This window comes from Symphalangus syndactylus, chromosome 20 (genome assembly GCF_028878055.3).
Source record: "Symphalangus syndactylus isolate Jambi chromosome 20, NHGRI_mSymSyn1-v2.1_pri, whole genome shotgun sequence".
Classification (NCBI taxonomy): domain Eukaryota; kingdom Metazoa; phylum Chordata; class Mammalia; order Primates; family Hylobatidae; genus Symphalangus; species Symphalangus syndactylus.
Window position 1 is genome coordinate 63,384,398 of NC_072442.2, and position 24,905 is coordinate 63,409,302.

The window sequence follows — 24,905 nt, forward strand, 5'->3', positions numbered from 1 at the left end:
CCCTTAACTATAGGTTAGTGTCTCTCAGCATTCCCTTGCTCCTATGGCTAAAGGGGTGATTCCACCAAAGGGTTAAGTTCACCTGTGTGAAAATGATCTTACCCTTCCTTAGTCCACAAAAAAACAAATTTTATTAGCCCAAGAAGTGAAGACCCAGTCCCTTTGCTTGCCCCAGCCCTACCCCAAAGCCCCTCAAAAGGATAGGTGTGGGTACAAGAGAAGCTTGGGATGGAATGTCCCCTATCCCTCAACTTAGAAGACTAGAGGGAAGACGACAGTCTGTGCAAATAGGTCACCAGAAGTGTATGTGTAGGGGGTTAGACCAGGATAACAGGGGAAGAGGGAGGAGAGGGTGGGGGATCTGTTGAAGGCCCAGGAAAAACAAGGGGAGCTGGGGCTAAGGAACCAAAGGAGGTGGGAAGAGTGGGGCTAGAACCCAAAAGTGGGGTCCTTTCTGAGGCAGGGTGGTCCCTTGGCTCCCCTTCTTCGTCACCCTCCTCTTGCCCCTGAGTTTCTTCCTCTTGCTCTTCGTCCCCAGGACCCCGATGAACGGGCTGCTTGCAGATGGGGCAGGTCTTCCGGGTCTGAGTGAGCCAGGGGTCCACGCAGCGGCTGTGGTAGGCTGCAGAGAGGAACAAGGTGAAGCACCTGGTGGCTGCTGGTGGCAGAGGGGCATGGGCGGGCAGTGAGGGCCTCACCATGAGCACAGGGGAGTACCCGCAGCTTGTCCCCATCCTCATATTCATCCAGGCAGATGGCACAGACATCATACTGGTCTCCTAGGACAGAAAGAAAATAATCTAGTCCTTCACTGAGCCACCACGACCCAGGGCTAAGGCTTTTAAAGCCTTGCAAAAATTTTCCCTCACCTACAAAGCCAGTGGAAGAGCTAAGACAGGTAGGCAGGATAAGGTCAGGGCAGAACATGGAAGAATTTAGGGCTAGAAGGGACAAGCAAAGGTAAGAAGGGAAGTGGGTTTTTGGGGAGGTGTGAGGGTGGAGATAGGGAGTGGAAGGAACGGAAATGGGCAGGGCTTCTGCCACAGCCTTATACGGGCATTGGAGGCCCCAGGGCCTAAAGCCCCAGCCCCTCAGTACCAGTTTCTTCCTTCTCTAACTGAATCTTCCCCATTCCTCCCATTTTTCTGCTCTCCCCACATCCCCTATAAGCGAAGTCTGTCCCTCTATTGTTTCCCACAATTATTTCACTTAATCATCTTTGCTTTCCATCTCCTCTCTCGTCTTCGTTGTATTTATGGGTAAAAACAGAAGACAGCATCTCAAGCTGAAATCTTCTTACTGCCATCTTTATTTTTTTTATTTTTTTTTGAGAAAGGGATTCCCTCTGTCACCCAGGCTGGAGCACAGTGATGCAATCTCAGCCCCCCACAATCTCCGCCTTACTGGTTCAAGTGATTCTCCTGTCTCAGTCTCCCAAGTAGCTGGGACTACAAGTGCACACCACCACGCCCAGCTAATTTTTGTTATTTTTTATAGAGATGGGGTCTCACCAAGTTGCCCAGGCTGGCCTGGAACTCCCCGGGTCAAGGGATCTACTTGCCTCAGCCTCCTAAAGTGCTGGGATTTTTTTGTTTCATCATGTCGCCCAGGCTGGTCTCAAACTCCTGGGCTCAAGCGACCTGCCCACCTCAGCCTCCCAAAGTACTGGGATTACAAGCACTTGGGATTACGTGAGCCACTTTGCCCGGCCACTGCTATCTTTGTATACCCTATCTTCTGGGCTCAAAGTCCTTCAGAACCAGGTAAACTGTGGGAAAAGCCCTCTTCTCCCCTAACCCCCTCACCCTTCTGATAGTCATGTGTAGGAATCTGTTTCAGTTGCTCTTTGGTAAGTCGATTCCGCTGGAGCCGTTTCCGGTGCTGGATACAACGAACTATCTGAGGGAAGCGGGGGTGGATGGACAAGGCTTAGGAACAAAACTAGACAATCTAGGACAAGCCACTCCCATCTACCAACTCCAGATCCAGTCTGGCCTCACAGGCCTCAGTGCTTCCCATCATGTTCCCTCAGCTACTCACCATTACTGCTCCCATGGCCAAAACCAGCAGTCCCACAATCCCTGTGAAAGGGATGAGGTAATAGCCCAAGGGGAAGGTATTGTCTGGAACCAGAAGCACCCGAGCCCTGGGGAAAGGACGACCAGTCTCAGCAGGGCGAGAGAAAAAAAGAGGGACAAAGTAACTGGCTCTGGACAAAGCCCATAGGTGGGGACAGGAATGGGAAGAAAGTCAAAGAGGCAGGGAAGGAAGGACAGGAGGCTGAATGGTTTGGGTAAGGAGGAGGCCTGGGTTCCAGGTTGGCATGGAACTGCTTGCTGAAGGAAGAATGGGAAGGAGGCACATGTCCTACCCCTTCTCGTAGACAAAGAGGGCACGTAGGTACTCGGAGCTTCTCTCCCCAATAAATACAGATGGGATCCAGATCTGCTGCTGGATTTCCTCTGCAGGGATCAAGGTGTTACTCTGGGGACTCACAACCTTCTACTCAAATCCTTTGGGAACTCTGGCATCTTGTACTTTGGCCCCACCCCACCTAAAGGATTGGCTTCTTTTCCTGAGGGCTTCAGCCTTCCCACCATCTCTGGGTCCTACTGAAAGCCCAGCTGTATAGATTCTCCCAGCCTTACCACTATTCCACACCATGTTCAGAAGTTCATTGGAATTCACATTGTGGACTACGGCGGCACCATATCCAGCCTTCTGGGCATTTAGGACCTAGGGAGACAAGGCAGAGGACAAGGAGCCATCATGGGCCTTACCTGTCTTCACTCCTGGTGCCTTTTTTTACCCTCAGCTGCCCAGCTCCCTCTCCACATTCAGCAACCTTGAGGTCAAAGTTGCAGTCGAATCTTCGAAGCAGCGCAATAAAGACTGACCCATTGACCGGGGCTGGGGGTGGTGGGGCAATGGGGCTGCAGGCATTGTCTGGGTGAGCCTCCACAAGGAACCCCTGGAGGATGGAAGCAAACAACAGTGAGATTTCTCCTCCCTAGGTTCTGCTCTCTACAGGGGCCGCCAAACACACCAGCCCACATGCTGCACATCCTCTGTCCTCACTTCCTCCTCCCTCCTGGGGTCTGAGCATCCCACCATCACAACCTTCTCTTAGCCTCTTGAAAAGGCAATGACATAAAACTCCCTTCACCAAACTCTCCCATCATCCCTCTCACTGTCCCAGATGGGCTAATCTGTACCCTATACTGCAAGCTAATGCAATTATTTTTGTCTTCTAATATTCCGATTGTAATTCAATTCTCAAACCACCCATGTCACTTTCTCTCAAGTTCTGTTTCACAGTCCCCTCTCCAGCACATACTCATACAGACACACTCCCCTCCCTTCAATTTTCTTTTTGTTTTTCTTTTTTTTTGAGATGGAGTCTCGTTCTGTCACCCAGGCTGGAGTGCAGTGGTGCCATCTCGGCTCACTGCAACCTCCACCTTACAGGTTCAAGTGATTCTCCTGCCTCAGCCTCCCAAGTAGTTGGGACTACAGGCATGCACTATCATGCCCAGCTGATTTTTGTAATTTTAGTAGAGATAGGGTTTCTCCACGTTGGCCGGGCTGGTCTTGAACTGGGATTACAGATGTGAGCCACCGCGCCCAGCCTCTTCAATTTTCTAATTACCCATCTCACAAACAACTCGACTGCTACTAAGTCCCAACTGAGTTCTTGCTATGTGGCAGTCTTTGGGATGAAGTACTACAAAAATTGCGTATCTAATTTGATCTTCACAATAACCCTAGGAAAACTTCTAATATCCCATTTTACAGTAAAACGAACTAAGGCTCAAAGAGAAATTAACTTGCCCAAGGTCATACAAGCAATAACTAGCACCTGAGACCTTCCTGATAAGGACCGTTGATCCTGTCTTCTTTGTCCACTTTCAGTCTTCCTGATAACCTCGGAGTTCCAGGGGTGGACACTTTGTCTTCTCCCTCTAGATTCTGGATTTTACACTAGACGTGCTCAGTTCCTAACTTCATTTTCCTACCTCCAGTTTCACCCAGGACAAACCTCCCCAACCCCAGCCTAGGATGGAGGATCTTGCGAAATACTAAAAAAAGAAAAAAGACAGAAAAGGAAGGAAGGAACGAAAGAAGGAAGGGAGGGAAGGAGAGAAAGAAAAGAAGGAAAATCACCTGGAGGCCCTCCTGGCTCAACGTAGCCCCAAACAGAGCTGGAAGGTCTGCAAAGTCCATGCTGGCATTGTGGTCCGAGGTCTGCGGACAAAAAAGGCCATGTTCTCCTTCAGCCTGCAACCCTTCCCTTCAGCGCCCTTTCCCCATCCGTCCCTCAGACTCACCGCTCGAATGAGCCCCCGGGTCGGGGCCGCTCCCCACAGCACAGCGGCCACAACCACAGGAAGCGGGAAGGCTGCAAGGTGCATGACAGCGGGAGGAAAGAGGCTGGGGAGGCCGCGCGTCCTGGTAGCAAGGAGCAGAAGCGGAGTTCTGCGCCCTCCCTGCCCCTCCTTTAGGATCCCAGGGGTCCAACCACCCCCAGGTCCCACTTCCCAGCTACATGGGGGCGCCGGGGAAGGAACCCCGACTCAAAGAATGAGATATCCAACCCGTTCAGTGGAGCTGGGTGGGAGGCACTAAATGTATCCTTTTCTGGTACGGGATAAAACGGGGAAAGGGGACGGAGCCTAACACAGGTGACAGAAAAACTTCGGGAAGGGTGGCGGAGCTCAAGGAGGTGGGACTTCCTGGCAGGTGGGCCGTGTTCCCAGCCTCTGGAAAAGGGCTTCCGGTAGAGAAAGTCAGGCCGCTTTCAGCATTGGATGCTTGAGATGAAGGACTTCCGGTCCTAAAAGGCCGGTTAAAAAAAGGTTAGCGATAGACGGAGTGCCTGTGAAGATGGAAGGGGCACTGGTGGCCCAGAAGATGAGGTAATAAAGGTACCCGGAAACCCGGAGCCTCCTAGTTTACAAACCTCTCCTCCCTCTGGCCGCCGCCGCTCCTTCAAATCTCGCGAGAGTGCTCACCACCTCCCCCGTCCCCTCGCCGCGGACTGCTTGCTCTGTCTATCGCGATAGCTCTCCTACTCTGGCGAGCCGTACTCACTCGATCTCGCGAGATCTTCAAACAAACTCTTCTCTATTTTCCCGCGATTCTAATTCGGTGAAAACAGCGCCTTTCCTCTGGTTTCCAAATCAGTTACGCCCCTTCTCGCACGCTTCCCTCAAGCTCCTCCTTCAGCTCCGCCTTACTCCCGGCCGCCTTTGCGCTGCGCGCCTGCGCCCGCGCCGGCTTCCAGCGGGTGTCGAACCTGAGAGCTGGAGGGGCGTGCGCGCGCCCTCGCCCTGTTGCGCGCGCGGTGTCACCTTGGGCGCGAGCGGGGCCGCGCGCGCACGGGACCCGGAGCCGAGGGCCATTGAGTGGCGATGGCGGCGACGGCGAGTGCCGGGGCCGGCGGGATGGACGGGAAGCCCCGTACCTCCCCTAAGTCCGTCAAGTTCCTGTTTGGGGGCTTGGCCGGGTAAGCTCAGGCCCCAGGGATGGGAAAAGAGGAGGAAGGGACGGGCACAAGGAACCGGGCCCAGTTCATCTCTGGGTCTGTTGCAGTGAACTGTGCCGGCACGGGGTCAGCGCGATCTCCAGCGTATTGCGAGTTCCCCGATGGGCTGCTAGGGCCCCATTGCAGGACCCTTCTGGACTGCATGCGGGGTCGTTGCACAACCCCCGCCGGGCCAACTGAGTTTCCCAGCGCATTGCTAAGCTCGGCCGGGCGGCAGGGGGTTCCAGGCCATTAAATGGCTCCTGCAGGACTATCTGGAGTCCTAAATCTTGGGTGCCCCTTCCTCCCCTCCCTGTGTCGGACTGCGTGCAGCCCCAGGTCACTGCTTGACTGTCATGAAGCTGCTTGGAGCACTTTCATTGCATGGCCCCTACTGGACAACTAGACTTTTCAGACCCGTTGCACTTGGTGTACATATAGACTCTTATACACATGCTCACCAGCATCCTGATTCTTGAATCGCATGGCAGGCCCTGACCTTTGTAACCTCTTGCAGCCAGGCTCCAGTGGGCACTGGTAGATCTGGAAAGCCTGGCCCTTCACTCCACCTCTGTCTTCCCCCAGGATGGGAGCTACAGTTTTTGTCCAGCCCCTGGACCTGGTGAAGAACCGGATGCAGCTGAGCGGGGAAGGGGCCAAGACTCGAGAGTACAAAACCAGCTTCCATGCCCTCACCAGTATCCTGAAGGCGGAAGGCCTGAGGGGCATTTACACCGGGTATTGGGGCCTCAGGATGGAGGGTAGGCTGTGGGTTGGCAGCTCTAGACCTTGGCCTGATATGCTGACCCCTCTGCTCCTCAGGCTGTCGGCTGGCCTGCTGCGTCAGGCCACCTACACCACTACCCGCCTTGGCATCTATACCGTGCTGTTTGAGCGCCTGACTGGGGCTGATGGTACTCCCCCTGGCTTTCTGCTGAAGGCTGTGATTGGCATGACCGCAGGTGCCACTGGTGCCTTTGTGGGAACACCAGCCGAAGTGGCTCTTATCCGCATGACTGCCGATGGCCGGTGAGTTCCAAGTCCGAACCTAACCCCAGCCCCATTCCCTCGAATCTAGAATGAAAGGACCAGTTTTTTATCCCAGATCTAGAGCAAATGAGTGTTTACCTGTTCTGGCCTTCCTTTCTTTGCACCTGTGGGGCCCTGTGGGCTCTCCTGATCTTGACCTCTTTCTGCCTTCCCACCAGGCTTCCAGCTGACCAGCGCCGTGGCTACAAAAATGTGTTTAACGCCCTGATTCGAATCACCCGGGAAGAGGGAGTCCTCACACTGTGGCGGGTGAGTGGAGGGGCTGGAGACTTGGGGGCTGTGAGATCCGGTTTTAGGGGTTTCTGACTCTTCCCCGCTCCCCTACCTCCAGGGCTGCATCCCTACCATGGCTCGGGCCGTTGTCGTCAATGCTGCCCAGCTCGCCTCCTACTCTCAATCCAAGCAGTTCTTACTGGACTCAGGTGAGATCCAGAGCTGGGCCCTTAGCTCCCAGCCTGGCCTGAGCCACCTGTGAGCTGACTGCCACCCCTGCCTCACCTTCCCCAGGCTACTTCTCTGACAACATCTTGTGCCACTTCTGCGCCAGCATGATCAGCGGTCTTGTCACCACTGCTGCCTCCATGCCTGTGGACATTGCCAAGACCCGGTGAGTGTGCAGCCTGGGCCTGGAGGTGGGTGGGAGGGTGTCCTTTCGGTCTCTCATGCCCCTGCCTCCTCTCCTTCAGAATCCAGAACATGCGGATGATTGATGGGAAGCCGGAATACAAGAACGGGCTGGTGAGGAAGCCATTCTGGGGGCCTGGGACGGGGTGTCGGATCCCCTGGAAAAGGGGTGAAGGCAGCTGGGTAAGGGGGACGGGGCCCTAGAGTCCTAGCCCCAGCGCCTTGCCTGTCTGTGTCTAGGATGTGCTGTTCAAAGTTGTCCGCTACGAGGGCTTCTTCAGCCTGTGGAAGGGCTTCACACCATACTATGCCCGCCTGGGCCCCCACACCGTCCTCACCTTCATCTTCTTGGAGCAGATGAACAAGGCCTACAAGCGTCTCTTCCTCAGTGGCTGAAGCGGCCGGGGGCTCCCACTTGCCTGCTGCGCCTACAGCCACTGCGCCCTGGGGGCCTGGGCTCTGCTGCCCTGGACCCCTCTATTTATTTCCCTTCCACAGTGTGGTTTTTTCTTCTGCGGTAAAGGACTTGGTCTGTTCTAACCCCTGCTCCAGCTTGCCCTGCTCGTCCTGATCCTGTGATTTCTCTGTCCTTGGCTATTCTTGCAGGGAGCTGGAAAACTTCCTGAGGATTTCTGGCCTCCCCCTGGGTTTTAGTTTCAGGGCACACAGGACAGCAGAAAATCCCCCTTCTCAGTGGGGAAACCAAGGCAGAGCTGAGGGGACAGGGAGGAGCAGAAGCCATCAAGATGGTCAAAGGGCCTGCAGAGGGAGATGTGGCCCTTCCTCCCCCTCATTGAGGACTTAATAAATTGGATTGATGACACCAGCCCCAAATCTGGAGAGTCTGGGGGGTGGCTAGGAGAGGGGAGGAGACTGGACAAAGAAGCTGGTGACCCTGGAGAATAGGAACTGGAGTTTTTAAGAAAAATTGTTAAAGAAAAAGCAGCCGCTGCTTTTTTGCAAATGCTGTATAAATCTGTCATGCCACAGCAGCTGACAGGACCAGAAAAACTCAAATCCCAGGCCTGGTGTGTTTCCTCCAGCCACTTGCCCAAGACTGCCACAGATGCACAGATCATCTCACATAATCCCCAGGAAAAGCCCCTCGGTCTGATGACTGCTTCTGCAGCCTAAAGAGGGAGGAAATAAAGAGACTCAGAGAGTAAGACCATTGTGGGCTGGAGGCAGTGCAGGTGGAGGGCCAGGGCTTAAGCGGGTGGGCACTGGAAGCTTGAGGAAAGGGGAATGCTGGCCAGAGACCTGATCTGGGTCCTTGGCTGGGGAGAGTGAGAACCTTGTCCATTTCTTTAGAAGATGTGTGGTTCCCAGGCCAGCCCTCAAGGAGCCTTAAAACCTCTTGGGGCATAAAAGAGTTTGGGAAGGTCAAACTGAGGAGTGCTCGCCAGGCTAGGGGACAGGCAGGCAGCAGGTGGGAGCTGTCTCTTTGGCAGAGCCTCATCAGCAGAAGAGGTGGAGCTCAGCATCCTGGCGCCTCTGCTGCTGCCTCCGTGTACACTGTGTCCTGGGCCGTGGTGGCTATCGTGAGACACCTGAAGCCTAGACCTTGTCCTTAAGGAGTTCCCGGTCCAGAAGACAAGATTATACAGGAGCAGTTGCGAAACTGAGTGTAGCAATAGTGTTGCAGGGTAACCTGGAGCACCTGGCCTCTCCTGGGAGTAGTGACTTGCAGACTGAGTGGTTAGACTGGCTGGGGATGGGGCAAGGACAGCACACCTGGCTGGACTGAGGGCAAAGGCTTAGAGTAAAACACTGTCGGGGAGCAGGTGATCTATAGGCTTGTGATAGTTGGAGCACAGACTGTGAGGTATCTCCCTTGAGTGGAAGCTGACTGTCAGATGGGGTCAGTGCTTGGCACTCCCTGACTGCCAAGCTCAGGAGTTGGTCCTCCACCTGGGGAGAGATGCAGTCAGACTTTTAAGTTTGGGAGATGTTCCAGGACCATCTGGAGGGAGTGGGGGTCTCCATAGTCCCATTCTCTGGGCCCCAAGCCCTGGATTGGGCTGGAGACAAGGCAGGAGAGGAAGCCACACCAGTGTGTTTAGGGAATGGCAGGATTTATGAGAAAAGAAATGGGGTTCCATTTGCCTGTATCCCAGCCTGAGAGCAGGAAACCCAAGACAATTCAGTCACACCAAGATGGTGCATGCTGCAGGGCCCACCCCTTGCTGTCCTGCTGACCTGGGCAGTGAGGAGAGCTGCACTTCTGAGGCTGCAGGTGCAAAGCAGGCGCCCACCTTTGCCCCTAGTACTGCAGGCTGCTGCCAGGTGGGTCTCAGCAGTTGTCATTAAGCTCCAGGAAGACAATTTTTGAGCTGGATCTGATGCCTGGGGTGGCCTGGTGGGTGGCCAGCCCTGGAGGAGAGAAGGAGGCACCCCAGGCAGGGGAAGCATAGGCTGTAACTGAAGGTCTATTGGATAAGTAGTTGTGACCAGGGTAGGGGCAGTTGGAGCCTTGTGAATTCTCATGATAGGTGCCCCAACCACTCTTCACCAAAAGAAAACAAGTTGTTTTGAGAGATGCTCTCTGTCACCCAGGCTGGAGTACGGTGGCACCATCAGGGCTCACTGCAGCCTCCGTCTCCCAGGCTCAGGTGATCCTCCTCAGCCACCCAGGTACCTGGGACCACAGGTGCACGCCACCACACCTGGCTAATGTTTTGTATTTTTTGTACAGATCAGGTTTTGCCATGTTGTCAAGCCTGGGTCAAACTCCTGGGTTCAAGCAACCCACCCGCCTGAGCCTTCCAGAGTGCTGGAATTAGAGGCGTGAGCCCCTGCACCCAGCCAGAAGGTTTTTTTTTAAAATTTTTTAGATGGAGTCTCACTCTTACCCAGGCTGGAGTTCAGTGGCATGATCTTGGCTCACGGCAACTTCTGCCTCCCAGGTTCAAGCTATTCTCCTGCCCCAGCCTCCTGAGTAGCTGGGATTACAGGCGTGCACCACCACGCCTGGCTAATTTTTATGTTTTTAGTAGAGACAGGATTTCACCATGTTTGCCAGGCTGGTCTCGAACTCCTGACCTCTGGTGATCCACCCGCCTTGGCCTCCCAAAGTGCTAGGATTACAGGCATGAGCCATCACTCCCAACCCTGAAATTATTTTTTATTATACAGATAATATACAATAATAATGGAAAACTAGAAAATGCTAAACAGGGAAAAAGAAAATAAAACCACCCATATTTGTAACATCCAGACACAATGAGTGCTCACATCCTGATAAATCACTTTCCAGATTTTCTTCTGTGCATAGATGCATGTGGGAACCATGCGGTATTCTGCCAAAATGGTTCACCGTGAGGTGAGGTCTGGCAGTGCCCCATGCAGCGTCGGGAGCTTTGTCCTGTGACCCACCCAATTCCATGTCATTAACCCCTTCTGCTTTGCTGGGACTGAAATTGTGTGCCTGTGATGTGAAGAGAGGACTTCTGATACAGAAAAAGGAATTAAGACCCTTCCCCCATGACCCTGTGTTCCTTACCCCTCCAACCCCCAACTAGATTCCAATAGGAGAGCCCACAGGCTCTTCTCTCAGGGTCCCCAAACCTCCCACCCTCAGAGGCTGTGGCCAGAGTACCTAATGCTCACTGTGCCCAGCAGGTCCTGACCACGACCCTCACTCAGAGCTGAGGGCCTCCTTCCTGCCACTAGAGGCCCCACATGGCCATTAGGCCGTACCCACAGGAAGAGGCTTGAGCGGAAAGTGGGGAGCGAGCCTCGAAGGAAGAGCAGCCAGGCCCGGGGCACTGTCACTTGCCGTCCCCTCTGCAGCTCCAGATGTGTGGTTTGCATGGCTGTGGCCAGAGCAGCACTTTGGCCAGAGCCCAGGGCCTGTGGTTTCACATGCCCGACCCAGGTCAGCAGCAGGATGGGGACCACAGAGGCAAAGAGCAGCCAGAGGAGACCCAAGACATAGAAGCCCAAGGGGAGGAGGCAGCAAAAGTCGGGGTGGAGAAAAGGGTCATTTCTGGAGCTCTCGAAATGCCCTTGGAGCACCCCACGGAGCTCTGGTGGCTGATCAAATTCAGGGAGGGTTTTTTTGGTGGATTCTAAGAGTGATATGGGTTTTGAGGTAGTTAAAAATATGATGCTTTTTGGAGCGATCAGGCTTGTGGCAGACTCCGGGATGGTCGGGCTTGTGGAGATGGTCGGGCTTGGGGCGGGCTCTGGGGTGGGCTGCGGGGTGGTCGGGCTTGGGGCGGGCTCTGGGGTGGGCTGCGGGGTGGTCGGGCTTGGGGCGGGCTCTGGGGTGGGCTGCGGGGTGGTCGGGCTTGGGGCGGGCTCTGAGGTGGGCTGCGGGGTGGTCGGGCTTGGGGCGGGCTCTGGGGTGGGCTGCGGGGTGGTCGGGCTTGGGGCGGGCTCTGGGGTGGGCTGCGGGGTGGTCGGGCTTGGGGTGGGCTCTGGGGTGGGCTGCGGGGTGATCGGGCTTGGGGTGGGCTCTGGGGTGGTTGGGCTTCTGGTGGGCTCCAGGACGGGCTCTGAGGTGGTCGGGCTTGGGGTTGGTTCAGTAGTGGATTTTGGAGTTTTGGAGAATGTGATGGATTCCATGTGAATTGTGAAATCTGGGATCCATCTAGCTGGGAATGTGGGCTGCTCCTTAGTGGATCCTTGTGTTGGATGCAAGGAGGAGGGCATTTGGCTGTCCAGAGAAGCAGTAGACCGTGAGTAGAATAGACCCCGGGGGGTTGTATGGGCTTTGGTGGGGAACTTGACCACAGTCCTTGTGGCATGCACCTTATCATCCTCAGTGTCCTCTTCTGTGTAGTAATCATATAGGTCTGTGTCACCTTCATCACCAAGGGTGGGGCATCCCTTTCCTGGGTATTTGTAGACGGGAACCTTATCTGAATTGTCACACTGCACACTGGCCACGTTAGAGGTCATGGCCTTGACGTCCACACCTTGCTTCCATACGTAGACATTTTCGGCATTGTCCTGCAGCCAGCGACGAAAATAGAGGATCTCACAGTTGCATAACCAGGGGTTCCCGTGGAGAAAAGCAAAAGGCAGGAGGTGGGACCCAAAAAAGCCCTTTGGTATCGTATACAGCGAGTTCTCTTGGAGGAGAAGGGTGTCGAGATTCCCCAGCCCATTCAGGAGCCCAGCGGGGAGCTCAGTCAAGTTGTTGTTAGCTAGACTCAGCTTCTCCAGCTTGGGTGTGGGTGTCAGGAGCCCTGGGGGCAGGGTCTTCAGCTCATTGCCTTTCAGGTAGAGCTCTTGGAGTTCGCCAAGACCACGCAGGGCACCAAGAGGCAGCGAGGTCAGCCGGTTGAAGGAGACGTCCAGGATGGTGAGAGCAGGCAGTGTCTGCCCTAGCAAGGGCAGGCGTTGCAGCTTATTGTGGGATAGATCCAGGGTCCCCAGCGCTGGCAGCGTCCCATCGACCTGGAGCTTGGTGAGCTCGCAGTTATCTAGGTACAGCTGAGTGAGGCGAGTGAAAGGCATCAGGGTTGCCAGGGAGAAGGTGTACAGGAGGTTCTCACCCAAGTGGAGGATGGTTGTGTCTTTCGGCAGGTCTGGAGGCAGCGCTGTCAGATTCCTCTTGTCACAGTTCACTTCTAGGTGGCTGGCCACTTTGGAGACCTCACAGATGGGGTGGGGGTGTAAGGGGCTTGGCAGCAGGAGCAGCAAGAGGAGGAGAGGCATGAGGACCTGTGGGCAAGGGGGCCTTGAGTGGACCCCCCTGAAGCCCCTGGAAGCATTCCCCCAGGTCCCAGTCCCCTTCCCCCTGCAGCTTCGCTTCCAGAAACAGCATCCACACCTCCTGTCCTCCCTCCTCCCATCTCCCACCCTTGCTTGCAGAACTTAAACTACTAGCTCCAGGCCCTTGGTCTTTCCCCTCCCTCAGACCCCTCTCCTGCCCCAGCAGCAACCCTGGCTTACAGGCAGGCAGAAAGACCTCCGAAGGCACAGAGTGTCTTCTAGGGTGCCACTCGACTCCGTCCTTCTCTCTTCTAGCCCCATGGAGGACTAAGCCAGTGGCAAGGAAGGGGATGGGGGTGAGGAGGAAATGCAGGCCTGATAGGGATTCCAGTGACCGGGAATCCCTTGGACACAAGCCCTTATCGCCTCACTCCACAGCTTTCCCCCAAGCCCTCTTTGTGGTTCTCTCTTCCGCTTTCCTTTTACACAGGGGAGATGGGGATGGACTCCTCCAAATGGCCTTCTGCCATCTTTTAAAAACCTCTCCAGGGCCGGGTGCGTGGCTCACGCCTGTAATCCCAGAACTTTGGGAGGCTGAGGTAGGCGGATCACCTGAGGTCGGCAGTTTGAGACCAGCCTGACCAACACGGGGAAACCCTATCTCTACTAAAAATACATTAACCAGGCGTGGTGGCGCATGCCTGTAATCCCAGCTACTCGGGAGGCTGAGGCAGGAGAATCGCTTGAACCCGGGAGGTGGAAGGAGGTTGCGGTGAGCCGAGATCGTGCCATTGTACTCCAGCCTGGGTGACAAGAGCGAAACTCCATCTTAAAAACAAAAAAACCTCTCCAGGTGCCCCCTTATCTTCCTCTTCACAGCTGCGTTCTGAGAGTTGCCTACTTTTAATTCTCTCCCACCTTTCTCTCTGCCTTCTCACCCCAGTCTATGCTGATTTCTTTCCCCTGCTACTCCACTGACTCAGTTCTTACCATGGTCTTTAATGCCCTCCCTCCCCTACATCCATGGGACACTTCTCTGCTGTGATCTTACTTTATTTCGGCAGCCTGCATACCCATGGCCACTCGCCCCTTGGGATTCTCTTTTTGGCCTCTATGACACATGACCCTGTAATTTTCTTGGTTTTCTTCTTACCTGTTTGGTTGGGCTTTCTCAGCCTCCTTCATAGATTCCCCTTCTTGAACAATTAAACTGCCCCCAGAGTTTGTGCTTAGGCTCTCTTCTTTCCCTTTTTTTTGAGACAGAGTCTCGCTCTGTCACCCAGGCTGGAGTACAGTGGCACGATCTCAGTTCACTGCAACCTCTGCCTCCCAGGTTCAAGCAATTCTCCCGCCTCAGCCTCCCAAGTAGCTGGGATTACAGGCGTGCGCCTCAATTCCCAGCTAATTTTTAGATTTTTAGTAGAGATGGGGTTTCACCATGTTGGTCAGCCTGGTCTCGAACTCCTGATCTCAAGTGATCCGCCCACATTGGCTTCCTGAAGTGCTGGGATTAGAGGCATGAGCCACCGCGCCCGGCCTTCTCTTCTTTTCTTATGCTATGCAACCACTTGAGTTTATCCTCATCCATTCCCTTGCCTTCAACCACCACCTACAACCTAATGACTCTCAAATCTATGTCTCTAGTCCAGACCTTTCTCCTGACACACAAGCACATATGTCCAGCTGCCTTCTGGACATCTCTACTTGGATGTCCCACAGACATCAAAACAATATGTTCAAAGCTGAACTCACCATCTCTCTCCAAATGGCTTCTCCTCCTGTGTTGCTCAGCCTGGTGAATGGCACCATCATCCACTCATTTACCTAACCATTCAATCAACACAAACAAAATCCCTAATAGTCATCTCTAACATCTCCCGTCTTTCATCCCCATCACCAAGTCCTGCTGATTTTATCTCGCGTCTCTCTCAAATCTGCTCTCCATCCACACCATCCTGCCAGCATTCGTAGGCCAAGGTTGTAAGGTTGTTGTTATTTCTTCTTCATCCTCCTCCTCCTCCTCTTCTTCCTCCTCTTCCTCCTTTCTTCTTCTTTCTTTCTCTTCTTCTTTCTTTTTTTTTTTTTCTTTTTGAGATGGAGTCTTGCCCTGTCTCCCAGGCTGGAGTGCAATGGCTGCTCAGTCTCGGCTCACTGCCACCTCTGCCTCCCAAGTTCAAGCGATTCTCCTGCCTCAGCCTCCTGAGTAGCTGGGATTACAGGCACCCGCCACCACGCCCGGCTAATTTTTCGTATCTTTAGTAGAGACGGAGTTTCACCATGTTGTCCAGGCTGGTCTCCCTTGCTCTGTCTCCCAGGCTGGAGTGCAGTGGCACAATCATGCCTCACTCAAGGACAAACTCCTGCACCCAAGGGATCCTCCTGCTTCAGCCTCCCAAGGAGTTGGGACTACAGGCATGCACCACCACACCCGGCTGATTTAAAAATTTTTTTCTAGAGACAGAAAAAAATTTTTTTGTTGCCTAGGCTGGTCTCAAACTCCTGGGCTCAAGCGATCCTCCTACCTCGGCCTCCCAAAGTGCTGTGAGTACAGGCGTGGGCCACCATGCCCCACCCAGGACACCATCTTCTCGCTACTGCTTCCCTGCAACAGCCTCCTTGCTGGTCTCTCAACTTCCCAATTCCCTTTCTTCTCTTTATTCTCCACTGGCGTGGTCTTTCAGAACTGCACATTTGCTCATATCCTTCCACTGCTTGAAATTCACCAATGGGCCAGGCACAGTGGCCCACACCTGTAATCCTAGCAGTTTGGGAGGCTGAGGCGGGTGGATCACCTGAGGTCAGGAGTTTGAGACCAGCCTGGCCAACATGGCGAAAACCCCTCTCTACTAAATATATAAACAATTAGCCGGACGTGGTGGCCGGCACCTGTACTCCCAGCTACTAGGGAGGCTGAGGCAGGAGAATCGCTTGAACCCCGGGGGCATAGGTTGCAATGAGCTGAGATCACGCCCCCTCACTCCAGCCTGGGCGAAAGAGCAAAATTCTGTCACTAAATAAATAAATAAATAAATAAATTCACCAATGGCTCCTCATAGATCTCAGGAGAAAGTCTAAAGTTCCCAACATGGCCTGCAGGGTCCTGCAACATCTCACCTTTGCCTGCGTGTCCAGCCCCATCTGTTACCACTCTGCCCTTACTCTTGATCATTCTCTCCTGTGCCTGAACTTTTTCTTCAACCCTATCCCCTTCTGCCTAACTTTTACATATTTGGCAAGTTCCAGCTCAGAATTCCTTCCTCTGGAAAGCCTTTTCTGACTTCCCAAGACCTGGTTAAATGTCTATTGCAGAAAGTTAGACACCATGCCCTGCCTGTTGGTCCACTGCCACTTCTGTGATGAGAATGTGGCCCTGCATTATTCCCCAGTAGGGACTCCATGCAGCCGCCTGAGCCTGCCGCTATCTGCTTCCAGCTGGTGACTGGACCAGGGATAGACACTTAAGCCAGATGCAGTTAATCTATAGATTTGCCATTTATATAATTTGCCAGCTGCAAAGGTATTGGAAAATGTGGGGAAAACAAGGTAGTATAGAAAGTGAGGTGGGAGGTTGTCTAGAGAGAAGCCATGAAATTGAATAAGGAGCCCTAGCCCAGAGGCTGTTGATTTTTTTTTTTTTCTTTTTGACACTCACCGAGGCCGGAGTGCAGTGGCATGATCTCAGCTCACTGCAACCTGTTCAAGCAATTCTCCTGCCTCAGCCTCCCAAGTAGCTGGGATTATAGGTGAACACCACCATGCCGGGCTAATTTTTGTATTTTTAGTAGAGATGGGGTTTCACCATGTTGGCCAGGCTGGTCTTGAACTGCTGTCCTCAAGTGATCTGGCTGCCTCAGCCTCCCGAAGTTCTGGGATGGCAGGTCTGAGCCACTGCGCCCAGCCTGCTGTTGATTTTTGAGGGCATTTTACTGTATCAGAATGTTTACTTGCAAGCAACAGAAAATGGTCTGCCTAATTTAGGCTGCAAAGGAATTCATTAAAAATATGTAGGCCGGGCGTGGTGGCTCATGCTTGTAATCCCAGCACTTTGGGAGGCTGAGGCGGGCAGATCACGAGGTCAGGAGATCGAGACCACGGTGAAACCCCGTCTCTACTAAAAATACAAAAAATTAGCCGGGCGTGGTGGCGGGCGCCTGTAGTCCCAGCTACTCGGAGAGGCTGAGGCAGGAGAATGGCGTGAACCCGGGAGGCGGAGCTTGCAGTGAGCCGAGATTGCGCCACTGCACTCCAGCCTGGGCGACAGAGCGAGACTCCGTCTCAAAAAAAAAAAAAAAAAAAAAAATATGTTGGTGAGGCACATTTTCCCAGGACCTCCTGGGACAGTGTCATGGGTGAAAAAACAAAAACTGAAACAAAACAAAACAACAACAACAACAACAAAAAACCTGGCTACTTCAAAGACTTCCCAGTGAGGTCTGGAGAAGCAGACATGGAGCTATGCAGTCAGGAACAGCGCCCAAAACCAGGCTACAGAACCAGTCCAGTGAGCAAAATTCTGCTCCTGCTGCAAGACCAGGTTATGGAAGCGTGTAGAGCTCGAGCTGCTGAGCCAGAAACAGTGTTATCACAACAGCACCTGCTGCAGACAAAATCCTACACCATCCCTATTCCTTTGAGATACTGGCTCGCAATTCAAAGTCTGGGCCAGGCGTGGTGGCTCATGCCTGTAATCCCAGCACTTTGGGAAGCCGAGGCAGGTGGATCACCTGAGGTCAGAGTTCGAGGCCAGCCTGGCCAACATGGTGAAACCCCATCTCTACTAAAAATAAAAATTAGCTGGGCGTGGTGGCACGTGCCTGTAATCCCAGCTACTCGGGAGGCTGAGACAGGAGAATCACTTGAACCTGGGAGACGGAGGTTTCGGTGAGCCAAGATCACGCCATTGCACTCCAGCCTGGGCGACAGAGTGAGACTCCGTCTCAAAACAAAACAAAACAAAGTCTGGGTGAGTCTGATTGGGCGTGTGCCTGTGACCCAGCTGCAAGAGAGTCTGGGAAAGCAAGTATCTGGCATTTTCAGCTAGGAATGCTGAAGCATGCTCCACTTCTGCAAAGATTCTGAAGTTGAAGGATTTTCCACAGACTCACATGCTTTGGCACCTACTAAAGTGATCCTATGTTTTACTTTCTTCAGATGTCAATGTCCTGGTTTTTTTGTTTTTTTTTTTTTGAGCCTTCTGGCTCTGTTGCCCAGGCTGGAGTGCAGTGGCACGATCTCGGCTCACTACAACCTCTGCCTCCTGGGTTCAAGCAGTCGTCCTACTTCAGCCTCCCAAGAAGCTGGGACTACAGGCATGTGCCACCATGTCTGGCTAATTTTTGTATTTTTTGTAGAGACAGGTTTTGCTGTGGCTGGTTGTGAACTTTGAGTTCAAGCAGTCTGCCTGCCTCAGCCTCCCTAAGTGTTGAGATTACAGGTGTGAGCCATCGTGTCACGCACTGGAGTGCAGTGGCACGATCTCAGCTCACCACAACCTCCGCCTCCCAGGTTCAAGCAATTCTTCTGCCTGAGCCTCCTGAGTAGCTGGGATTACAGGCACACCACCACACCTGGCTAATTTTCTGTATTTTTAGTAGAGAGGGCATTTCACCATGTTGGCCAGGATGGTCTTGATCTCTTTTTTCGCTCTTGTTGCCCAGGCTGGGTTCAATGGCGTGATCTCGGCTCACTGCAACCTCCGCCTCCTGGGTTCATGTGATTCTACTACCTCAGCCTCCCAAGTAGCTGGGATTACAGACATACGCCACCACGCCCAACTAATTTTGTATTTTTAGTGGAGACTGGATTTCTCCATGTTGGTCGGGCTGGTCTTGATCTTCCGACCTCAGGTGATCCACCTGCTTCGGCCTCCCAAAGTGCTGGGATTACAGGCATGAGCCACTGCGTCCAGCCTGCTCACATTTTTATTTAGGACTTTTGCATCTAAGTTAGAATATAGGAGTGGCTTATAGATCTCTTTTGGGGATCCTTGTCTGTTTTTCTGTTTGGTTTTATGATCAGAGTTATGCTAGCCTTGTAAAATAAATTGGAAAACTATATTCTCTGGAACAGTTATAGATAGGGATTTTCTGTTCTATATAGATTGGTGGAGTTCACCTATAAACCCATCTGGATGGCGGGTGTGGTGGCTCACGCCTGTAATCCCAGCACTTTGGGAGGCTGAGGCGGGCGGATCATGAGGTCAGGAGATCGAGACCATCCCGGCTAACACGGTGAAACCCTGTCTCTACTAAAAAATACAAAAAAAATTAGTCTGGCGTGGTGGCGGGTGCCTGTAGTCCCAGCTACTTGGGTGGCTGAGGCAGGAGAATGGCATGAACCCGGGAGGCAGAGCTTGCAGTGAGCCGAGATCGCACCACTGCACTCCAGCCTGGGCGGCAGAGTGAGACTCCGTCTCAAAAAAAAAAAAAAAAAACCACCTGGATGTGGTGCCACTTTGGAGATAGATTTTTGTGTTTTTTGTGTGCTTGGTTTGGTGTGATTTGAGACAGGGTCTCACTTTGTCACCCAGGGTGGAATACAGTGGTGCCATCATGGCTCACTGCAGCCTCAACCTCCCAGGCTCAAGCGATCCTCCCACCTCAGTCTCCGGAGTAGCTGGGACCTCAGGCATGTGCCACTATGCCCAGCTATTTTTTAAAATTTTTTGTAGAGACAGAGTCTCCACTATGTTACCCAGGCTGGTCTCGAACTTCCGGGCTCAAGCAGTCCTCCTGTCTCCACCTCCCAGCCACTCGAAAGGCTGAGGTAGGAGGACTGTTTGAGCCCGGGAGGTCGAGGCTGCAGAAAGCCATGATTGTACCACCGCACTCCGGCCTGGGTGACAGGGTGAGACCCTGTCTCAAAATAAATAAATAAATAAATAAGTTCCTTCCCTATATTCTTCTTGTTATTGAAGCCACCTTTGCAAAATTATGACTGAGACAGTGAAAGGAATCTAACCTAACCAACTCCATCTTGTTTCTAAGCTTTAAGCTGTGCTTGTTCCTTCCTGGGCATAGGCTGAACTAACTTTGAGAGGAACTTAGTTTATTGTTTATAGTTACAGGCATGAGCCATCACACCCGGCCTACAGTTTATAGTTTAAAACAAAGACAGTAATAGCCCTTTCCCAAAACAAGCCTACTTCTTGCCTGGGAACTAGACTGCCTTTGTAGTACTAACAAACTAGCCACGAGATTAGCAATTATGGTTTAGGAGCCCGGGCGCCTGTAATCCCAGTACTTTGGGAGGCCGAGGTGGGCAGGTCACCTGAGGTCAGGAGTTTGAGACCAGCCTGACCAACATGGTGAAACCCCATCTCCACTAAAGATACAAAATTAGCCGGGCATGGTGGTGGGCATCTGTAATCCCAGCTGCTCGGGAGGCTGAGGCAGGAGAATGGCGTGAACCCGGGAGGCGGAGGTTGCAGTGAGCCGAGACCGCACCATTGCACTCAAGCCTGGGCGACAGAGCAAGACTGTCTCAAAAAAAAAAAAAAAAAAAAAAGAAAGAAAGAAAGAAAGAAAGAAAGAAAGAAAGAAAGAAATTATGGTTTAGGAGTCATGCAGCTGGAGGCAACAGGATTCTGACCCTCCCTGGACTGCCCCTAAGATCAGTGCTTGAGATGTTTTGCAGACCCTGCACTTGATGGATCAGCTGGCGCCACCCAGATCAATAAACTGGCTCATCTGATCTTGTGGCCCCCACCTGGGAACTGACTCAGCGCAAGAGGACAGCTCCAACTCCCTCTGATTTCACCTCTGACCTGATCAATCAGCACTCCCGGCTCACTGGCTTTCCCCCACCCACCAAGTTGTTCTTAAAAACTCTGATCCCTGAATGCTCAGGGAGACTGATTTGAGTAACAGTAAAACTCTGGTCTCCCACACAGTCAGCTCTTTGTGAATTACTCTTTCTCTATCGCAATTCCCCTGTCTTGATAAATCGGCTCTGTCTAGGCAGCGGGCAAGGTGAACCCATTGGACGGTTACCTTACTACCTGAGCCTAGCCCAGGGGTGTGACCTAATCATGGACAACTGTACTCCTCCTAGGATTTCACGTGGTGGATAAGGTGATAAGAGAAGAGGATGCAGAACTGGTCTTCATTCATTTCAGCAAAGTGTTCAGGAAAAGCTGTAGAGAAGTTCCTGCTACTAAGGTCCCCGAAGTTACCTGATTCCTGAGCTGTCCTGTGTTGTCAGTGTTCTCTTGCATCCAGTGAGCTCCTGTATCTCTTTCCAAGAAATTTTTGTTGGATTAAGTTAGCTAGAGTAGATTTCTGTTACATGCATTTGAAGAAACTTAATCCGGTTCTTGTTTTTGTTGTTGTTGAGACAGTCTCACTCTATCGCCCAGGCTGGAGTGCAGTGGCACAATCTCGGCTCACTGAAACCTCCTGCTCACTGCAACCTCTACCTCCCGGGTTCAAGTGATTCTCCTGCTTTAGCCTCCCGGATTACAGGCACACGCCACCATGCCTGGCTAATTTTTGTATTTTTGTAGAGACGGGGTTTCACCATGTTGGCCAGGCTGGTCTTGAACTCCTGATCTAAGGTGATCTGCCCACCTCGGCCTCCCAAAGTGCTGGGATTACAGGTGGGAGCCACCGAACCTGGCCCCTAATCCAGTTCTCTAGTGTAGTTCATTTATTTTTCCTTCCTTCCTTCCTTCCTCCTTCCTTCCTTCCTTTCTCTTTCTTTCTCTCTCTCTTTCTTTTTTTTTTTACTTTTTTTTGAGATAGGGTCTCACCCTGTTACCCAGATGGGAGTGCAGTAGAGTGGAATGATTGTGACTCACTACAACCTCCACCTCCCAGGCTCAAGCGATTCTCCCACCTTGGCCTGCCTGGTAGCTGGGACTGCAGGCATGTATCACCACGTCTGGTTAATTTTTGTTTTTGTTTTTTTGTAGAGATGGAATTTGCCATGTTGCACAGGCTGGTCTTGAACTCCTGGACTCAAGTGATCTACCTGCCTCAGCCTCCCAAAGTGCTGGGATTACAGGCCTGAGCCTATGCGCCCACCCTAGTATAGTTCATTTCTAAAGAATTTGTAGGCCGGGCGCGGTGGCTCACGCTTGTAATCCCAGCACTTTGGGAGGCTGAGGCGGGCGGATCACAAGGTCAGGAGATCGAGACCACGGTGAAACCCTGTCTCTACTAAAAAATACAAAAAAATTAGTCGGGCATGGTGGCGGGCGCCTGTAGTCCCAGCTACTTGGAGAGGCTGAGGCAGGAGAATGGCGTGAACCCGGGAGGCGGAGCTTGCAGTGAGCCGAGATTGCGCCACTGCACTCCAGCCTGGGCGACAGGGCGAGACTCCGTCTCAAAAAAAAAAAAAAAAAAAAAAAAAAAAAAAGAATTTGTATAGAAGATGCCGGGCGTGGTGGCTCCTGCCTGTAATCCCAGCACTTTGGGAGGCCGAGGTGGGTGAATCGCGAGGTCAAGCGATCGAGAGCATCCTGGCCAATATGGTGAAACCCTATCTCTACTAAAAATACAAAAAATTAGCCGGGAGTGGTGGCGGGCGACTGTAGTCCCAGCTACTCAGGAGGCTGAGGCAGGAGAATCACTTGGACCCGGGAGGCGGAGATTGCAGTGAGCCGAGATTGCGCCATTGCACTCCAGCCTGGTGACACAATGAGACTCCATCTTAAGACAAAAAAAAAAAAAAGAATTTGTATAGAAGACATTAGTTGGAGATCTATCAAAAATCCATTCAACCTTTACTCCTTTTTTCTTTTGAGAAACTACTCTTACCTCATCCCTAGAATTTTTGGTGACATTGACTCTCAGCTGCAAAGTGGGTCTAAGCCACTCAATAGACTCCCTCCTCTTTGACACAGTTTAAGGACCCAACAAGTACCCTGACATAAGCTGATTAGGGTGTTCATGGTCATAGTGATTGGCCCAGGGATAGAAATAGGAAGTAAGTTGGTCCTTTCATAATGAAACCCAAGACTCTTGTTTGATGGTTAAGGTATACAAACCTTCTCTGAATGTGGACGAGGAAATGTGTAACTCCAGGTGAGCTGTCAGCTGTTGGCATTATTCTGTGATTATGATGGGGTCTGGCCTTCGGATGAAGCTATCATCAGAAAAGGTATGTGTTCATCAACAGTTGACTGGATAAAGAAAATGTGAGGTCAGATGTGGTGGCTCCAGCTTGTAATCCCAGCACTTTGGGAGGCCGGGGCCGGGGTGGGAGGATCATTTGAGCCCAGGTGCTGGAGGCTGCAGTGAGCTATGATCATGCCATTGCACTCCAGCCTGGGCGACAGAGCGAAACCCTGTCTCTAAAAATTAATTAATTAGGCCGGGCACGGTGGCTTGCGCCTGTAATCCCAGCACTTTGGGAGGCCGAGGCGGGCAGATCACTTGAGGTCAGGAGTTTGAGACCAGCCTGGCCAACATAGTTAAACCCCGTCTCTACTAAAAATACAAAAATTAGCTGGGCGTGGTGGCAGGCGCCTGTAATCCCAGCTACTCAGGAGGCTGAGGCAGGAGAGTCGTTTGAACCCAGGAGGTGGAGGTTGCAGTGAGCTGAGATTGCGCCACTACACTGAAGCCTGGGTGACAGAGTGAGACTCCATCTTAAAAAAAAAAAAAAAAATTAATTAAAATGTGATACACACACAAACACATACCATGAAGTGCTATGCAGCCCCTAAAAATAATGAAATCATGTCCTTTGCAGCAGCATGAATGGAGCTGGAGGCCATTATCCTAAGTGAACTAACTCAGAAACAGAAAACCAAATACTACATGTTCTCACCTATAAGTGGGAACTAAACAATGGTTACACATGGACATAAAGATGGAAATAATAGACATTAGGGGCTTGGAAAGAGGGGAGCTTGGGAGGGAAATGAGCATTGGACAATTACCTAATGGGGCCAGGCATGGTGGCTCATGCCTGTTATCCCAGGAGGCTGAGGCGGGTGGATCACCTGAGGTCAGGAGTTCGAGACCAGCGGGGCCAACATGGCGAAACCCCGTCTCTACTAAAAATACAAAAATTAGCCAGGCTTGGTGGTGGGCACCTGTAATCCCAGCTACTTGGGAGTCTGAGGAAGGAGAATCGCTTGAACCCAGTAGGCAGAGGTTGTAGTGAGCCGAGATCGGGCCACTACATTCCAGATTGGGCGACAGAGCAAGATTCCGTCTCAAAAAAAAAAAAAAAAAAATTACCTAATGGGTCCAGTGTTCACTGTTTGGGTAATGGGTACACTAGAAGCCCAATCCTCACCAGGATGCAATATATTCATCTAACAAATATGCACATGTACCCCCTGAATCAAAAATAAAATAAACATTTCAGGAAAGAACTTGGGGATGGTGGCTCATGCTTGTAATCCCTGCACTTTGCGAGGCCTAAGCTCAAAGATTGCTTAAGTTTAGGAGTTTGAGACCGGCCTCGGTAACACAGTGAGGCCTTATCTCTACCAAAAACAAAAACAAAAACATTAGCTGGACTTGGTGGTGTACTTTTTTTTTTTTATTTTGAGACAAAGTCTGGCTCTGTCCCCCAGGCTGGAGTGCAGTGGCACGATCTCGGCTCACTGCAAGCTCTGCCTCCCGGGTTCACGCCATTCTCCTGCCTCAGCCTCCCGAGTAGCTGGGACTACAGGCGCCCACCACCGCGCCCGGCTAATTTTTTGTATTTTTAGTAGAGACGGGGTTTCACTGTATTAGCCAGGATGGCCTCGATCTCCTGACCTCGTGATCCGCCCACCTCAACCTCCCAAAGTGCTGGGATTACAGGCGTGAGCCACCGCACCCAGTCTGGTGGTGTACTCTTGTAGTCTCAGCTACTGAGGCAGGAGGATCGCTTTAGCCCGGGAGGCCAGGGCTGCAGTGAAACATGATCGTGTCACCGCACTCCAATCTGGACGACAGAGCCAGACCCTGTCTCCCTGTCTCAAAAAAAAAAAAAAAAAAAAAAAAAAAAGATGGGAGGCCGAGGCTGACTGCTTGAGCCCAAGAGTTTGAGACCAGCCTTGGCTACACGGCAAAACCTGGTCTCTACCAAAAAATACAAAAAA

At 52.3% G+C, this 24,905-nt stretch overlaps 3 protein-coding genes across 11 annotated transcripts; 1 reads left to right on the plus strand and 2 right to left on the minus strand.

The window, feature by feature from the left end:
• Positions 1 to 108: 108 nt before the first annotated feature.
• Positions 109 to 5,221, minus strand: RNF167 (ring finger protein 167). Of its 6 annotated transcripts, none has more exons than XM_063629605.1 (11): positions 5,092 to 5,221; positions 4,596 to 4,834; positions 4,329 to 4,449; positions 4,165 to 4,245; positions 2,846 to 2,971; positions 2,649 to 2,736; positions 2,372 to 2,462; positions 2,041 to 2,146; positions 1,806 to 1,899; positions 699 to 779; positions 109 to 622 (listed from the first exon to the last, which is right to left on the minus strand). In XM_063629605.1, the coding sequence occupies exons 3-11, from the start codon at positions 4,410 to 4,412 to the stop codon at positions 318 to 320; spliced, it is 1,056 nt and encodes a 351-aa protein (XP_063485675.1). In that variant the 5' UTR covers positions 4,413 to 4,449; positions 4,596 to 4,834; positions 5,092 to 5,221; the 3' UTR covers positions 109 to 317. The 6 variants fall into 6 exon arrangements, with proteins under 6 accessions (XP_063485675.1, XP_063485676.1, XP_055112468.1 ...); XM_063629606.1 differs by lacking the exon at positions 5,092 to 5,221 and adding an exon at positions 4,961 to 5,056; XM_055256493.2 differs by lacking the exon at positions 5,092 to 5,221 and adding an exon at positions 870 to 941 and having other exon boundaries at positions 4,596 to 4,728.
• Positions 4,704 to 8,024, plus strand: SLC25A11 (solute carrier family 25 member 11). 4 transcript variants are annotated; one of them, XM_055256500.2, is made up of 8 exons: positions 4,704 to 4,916; positions 6,110 to 6,262; positions 6,347 to 6,553; positions 6,733 to 6,823; positions 6,906 to 6,996; positions 7,082 to 7,181; positions 7,261 to 7,312; positions 7,439 to 8,024. In XM_055256500.2, exons 1-8 carry the CDS (start codon positions 4,885 to 4,887, stop codon positions 7,592 to 7,594), a joined length of 882 nt encoding a protein of 293 aa, XP_055112475.2. In that variant the 5' UTR covers positions 4,704 to 4,884; the 3' UTR covers positions 7,595 to 8,024. The 4 variants fall into 4 exon arrangements, with proteins under 4 accessions (XP_055112475.2, XP_055112473.1, XP_055112474.1 ...); XM_055256498.2 differs by lacking the exon at positions 4,704 to 4,916 and adding an exon at positions 5,160 to 5,506; XM_055256499.2 differs by lacking the exon at positions 4,704 to 4,916 and adding an exon at positions 5,275 to 5,473.
• Positions 8,025 to 10,774: 2,750 nt separating this feature from the next.
• GP1BA (glycoprotein Ib platelet subunit alpha) lies at positions 10,775 to 12,865 on the minus strand. The gene is made up of 2 exons (XM_055256492.2): positions 11,693 to 12,865; positions 10,775 to 11,590 (listed from the first exon to the last, which is right to left on the minus strand). The coding sequence occupies exons 1-2, from the start codon at positions 12,863 to 12,865 to the stop codon at positions 10,775 to 10,777; spliced, it is 1,989 nt and encodes a 662-aa protein (XP_055112467.2).
• Positions 12,866 to 24,905: the final 12,040 nt, after the last annotated feature.